At 47.7% G+C, this 4,596-nt stretch overlaps 1 protein-coding gene across 1 annotated transcript; it reads right to left on the reverse strand.

Moving 5' to 3' along the window:
* Positions 1-822: 822 nt before the first annotated feature.
* On the reverse strand, positions 823-3,112 carry FJX1 (four-jointed box kinase 1). The gene has a single exon (XM_044269868.1). It carries the CDS (start codon positions 2,641-2,643, stop codon positions 1,468-1,470), a length of 1,176 nt encoding a protein of 391 aa, XP_044125803.1. The 5' UTR covers positions 2,644-3,112; the 3' UTR covers positions 823-1,467.
* Positions 3,113-4,596: the final 1,484 nt, after the last annotated feature.

Genomic DNA, 4,596 nt, shown 5'->3' on the forward strand with positions numbered 1-4,596 from the left:
GCATCAGGACGTCTTCAGTTCAGTCTTCTCGACTTTTCAGGATGGAGATAATACCGCAGCATGCTACGGTTTTATCGCCGGCCAAAAAACGGAAGACTTGCCTGAATGCCGGATCAGGCATTTTTTTCCATAGGAATGTATTAGTGCCGCATCCAGCATTCAAAATACCGGAATGCCGGATCCGTCGTTCCGGTCTGAAAAAAGATTAAAAAATTAATGCCGGATACGTTTTGCCGGATGACACCGGAAAGACGGATCCGGCATTTCAATGCATTTTTCTGACTAATCAGGCATTTTTAAGACTGATCAGGATCGTGATCAGTCTTACAAATGCCATCAGTTGGCGTCCGTTTTGCCGGATCCGGCAGGTAGTTCCCGCGACGGAACTGCTTGCCGGATCACTCTGCCGCAAGTGTGAAAGTAGCCTTACTCAGCTTTACATGGGGTTGTCTTCTGCAGGGTCGGGCCCTATGGTTATAACCAAAAACTCATTACTGGCCCTTCTGGTCAGTTCACCCCTAGATCCCAGTATCCATTATTTTATAGGGGAAATGCTTATTAAAGGTGCGCCTTGTTGCTGACTCTTTACGGCTGTGCCAAATGCCATTACAAAAACAAAATACAAAAGATACAGATGTAGCAGTGCCGACTTTAACTTTTTAGAGTGTCTCTAAGATATACTGTACAGCAGGTCTACCTGCAGTCCTATGTAAAAACAAGGGATGCAAACACATTGGGAGTGCAGACACTTACCCCTGACAAACTCAGCCCTGCTATGTCTGCAATAGGTAACAACCGTATTGGAAATAAAAACAGCACTGGCTTTGTGACGGAATTTATTTGGTCCCTCATTTCTTTTACAGCTGGTGGGGAATAAGATCCATTCCTGATAAATATTTCGCTCCCCCCTATTTACAACATCAAACCCACCATCACCCCTGGTCGCCTTAAAGGGCCACACTCCTGATACAAAAGTTTCCTTATATAAAGATGCCTTTAACAACATTCGGAAGAACACCTCAATACCTGGAGAGTGGTTGACATCATTGCTATGGGGCTGACAGCGAGCTGTTGTCCTCTGTTATCAGCCCGGGTAGAACAGCATCCTAGACAATTGTCAATGTCGTTAGTAGCTTAAACATGTGGAGTTTTAGTCCCTGAAATATTAGAAATATCATTTCCATCCCCATGGCTGGAAACGTGGTCTCCAAACGGTGGCTTTCCAGCTGCTGCAAAACTACAACTCCCACCATGTGGCGAGTTGTAGTTTCAGAACAGCTGGAGAGTCTAAGGTTGGAGACCACTGCCCTAGAATCAGTAGTATTTACCCGTCTGAAGACCAGACCCTTCAGCTCTATAACCTACACCAGAAGACCCTTTGGTTTCCCCCATGTCTCCCAGTACTGCCCTGCACCTGGCACTGGCCCAACTGGTATCTGGCTCTCTTGGGTTCCAGTTAACCCTTTATCAGCTGTACTTGCCTTGGCAGGTCTGTACATGTCTATATATTACCCCCACCCTATCCTGCAAGATGCGCGCCTCTTGCTCAGTCAGTAAGCCTAGATCCGCAGCCATGGGCTCCCTGGATATGTAAAGCGCGTGCAGCTCCTCAGCCGCTTTCCGCCCCAAGTACAGTTCCCGCAGTCGCCTGACCACGCCCCTGCGGAACAGACACACCGTGCTTAAGAGCTGCCCGTTGTATTTGTCCCAAGTGTCCCGCAGGCGGTATCCGTGGACCAATCCGGCCTCGTTATCCAGTAGTACCAGGGTCCCATCCGGGGTGCGGTGTAGATTGTTCGTTCCTCGCAACATGACGCGTGAATCCCACTGGAGACTGAAGAGATTGCTCACCAGTCTGTCAAAGTTGGCAGTCAGATAATCAAAGAGAATGAGATCCCCCCATTGTGCCAGCTCCACCACCCCTGCGTGACCTGAGTGCAGTTCCTCACGTAAGGGGAGCAACTTGCCATCCTCAGCACGAAGGGCTGGAGGTGGCAACACTGAGCTTAGATTGTGCAGCCAAGGGGTGAGGGTGACCAGTGACCCTGACGTCCATCCTGTGCCCCCCAGTTCAGCTTGTACTGGTGCCCATTGAGAGCCACCCACTTTAGAAAGAACACAAGGCGGCACAGTGTGCAGTCCCAAAAGGCGAGAAAGGTAGAAAGAGAGGACCTCTCCCTGGATCTGCTCTGGGTTAATCCCATAGCGTACACATGCCCGACTCCCATCGGATAGGGTCACCAATCTGTTAGTGCTTCGCCCACAACCCTTCTCCATTGACACAATGCTCGCTGTCCGGGCAAACTCCTGCCAGTGTAAAGTGTACTCATCTGAGAAGCCCTGGGGCAGTGCCCTCTCCAGTGCCCGAGCCCAGAAGATCCCTTGCTCCAGAGGAGTAAAGGTCTGCGAGTGGTTCCCTTCATCAGTGTGCCCATATGCAGTAGTTCTATCTTCTGATTCTGACGGGTGAGCCTCAGTTGCTGGGGGTGTCTGCGGAGAGAGCGCAGGGAGACGCAAAGCTCTGGGTGCCCTTTGGGGGAGATATCCAGGGTGATCAGTTGGGTGAGGGTCTTTCCATACCCAGTAAATACCCCCCACCAGGAGCAAGACTCCCGAAATAATCAGAGCCACCGCTGCTTTCATCCTGGAATAAAACCCTATTCACAGCGCCTGGAAAATCCACAGGGTGCAGCGCTATTACTCCCTGGGTGCATCCTCTTAATCTCTGTCCAGTTTTCTCCAGGCAGATCCCAAGGGTTAGTATTTGGTCCTTTTCTCCTTTTGTGGGCACATCGTGGACAGTTCTTTGTGTCCTGGAGTAAAGTCCTGAAGATCCCACAGCGGGCACATTGCCGGATGATGAACTGGCAGGACAACTACACGCAGCCCATTGTGTCCTGTGCGCAGCACATGCCGGGGGCTTTGTCTTCTGAGGATGAGACCCTCATGCCAGCCAGGGTCTCCCAGTTCCTAGAAAGTTGCAGTCAGTTCCTGGTGTTGAGCAACCTATAGAGGTTGTACAGACAGCATGCAGGGCGCGCGGAGGGATCAGCATGCAGCCTCTGCGCCTCGCTCCCTCTTATCTGTTGTGAGAAGCACTAGGCTTTGCATCTTCCAGATGAAGAAGAGAAGATTCCCACACCCTCCCCAGCCCACTCATGACCCTGCAGCTCCTCCTCCGAAAAGGGGCTGAGTCTTCCCAGGCTAATTCGGAGACAGCATGTAAAGGATTCCAGATGCAGGAAAGGATGCTTTCCATTCGCAGCTTGAGTTGTTGCAAGTTGTCATTAACCCTCTGCAGGAGTAGCTACAATGTGATGGGGTTTCACGTCTCATTAAACTGTTCACGGGGTTCTGACTTTGACCCGGTTCGCACAGAATTAAATAGCTGCAGATTTTGGTGTCTTGGGATTTTCATGCAGCAAATCCACAGGGGTGAAAAAGTACCAGCAAAGTGGATCCGATTTTAAGAGAAAAAAAAACTCGCAGCGTAAATGAACAAGGTCAATTAGGGTACGTGTACACGTTGCGGTTTCTTCTGCGTGGATTCTCGTGCAGAAAAAAACGCAGTGTAATACATTACCAGCGAAGGGAATGAGATGACACAAATTTCACGTACGCTTTTTTTTTTTTCCGTGTGGAAATTCACCTGGTATGCGAATTTTGAAATCCACATCATGTCAATAACGTTTGTGTTCTCTTGTGCAGATTTACTCTTTTCAATGCAAGGGGGAGATCTTTGAAAAATCCACATCAAATCTTCACCGTAAACCACAAGTAATACGTGGTTTTTGCGCAGAAAGGCACAGAAATCTGCACTATTTGCTTTTTTTTTCTTCCGTGCAGAAATAGACCTGCTGGGAAGATTTTAAAATCTGCAGCACTGTCAACCTGTTTGTGCGATTCCGCGCCTTCTGTAGAGTTTAGACTTCAATGAGAATGAAAATCAGCGACAAAAACCCACAAAAAACAAACCAAAACTGTGATAAATACTGCAGTTTTGTGTGGTTTTGGTGCAGATTTCATGCATACAAATTTCAACGTTTCAGAAAATCTGCACTAATTTCTGTGCATTTCTGCTGCATATCTGCTCTAAAATCCGTAATACTGTATCTAACAGCGTTTTTTTTGTTGGGGATTTGAGGCGGTTTTGACGCACATCTCATCCCTTTCGAAAAAGGTGAAAACCGCAGCTAAATGCAGCGGATTTGGAATCTCGCACACAGAATAAATCCACAAAGTGTACACGAGATGTATGTAAAGTCATTCAATTTGCTGGTACTGTATTACGCTGCAGTTTTTTTCTGAACGGGAAACCGTACGTATTCCGCAATGTGTGCAGGTGGCCTAATGATGATAAATTATCCTGCAGATTTCACCCTTTGCAATGAGAGGGTGAAGTCCGCTGGATTTTCTGCAGCGAAAAAAAACGCATGTAATTCTTGCGTTTTTTTTTTTCTTTTTCATTTTTTGTAGTGTTTTTCTTTTTTGCTGCAGATTTTTAGTCATATGTGAACCCAAAGTAATGTCATTAGCATAACACTTTGCAAGCTATGAAATGACAAACTCAGCCCCCTGTACATCTGATACTCAGCT

Source organism: Bufo gargarizans, chromosome 10, assembly GCF_014858855.1.
Source record: "Bufo gargarizans isolate SCDJY-AF-19 chromosome 10, ASM1485885v1, whole genome shotgun sequence".
Lineage (NCBI taxonomy): Eukaryota > Metazoa > Chordata > Amphibia > Anura > Bufonidae > Bufo > Bufo gargarizans.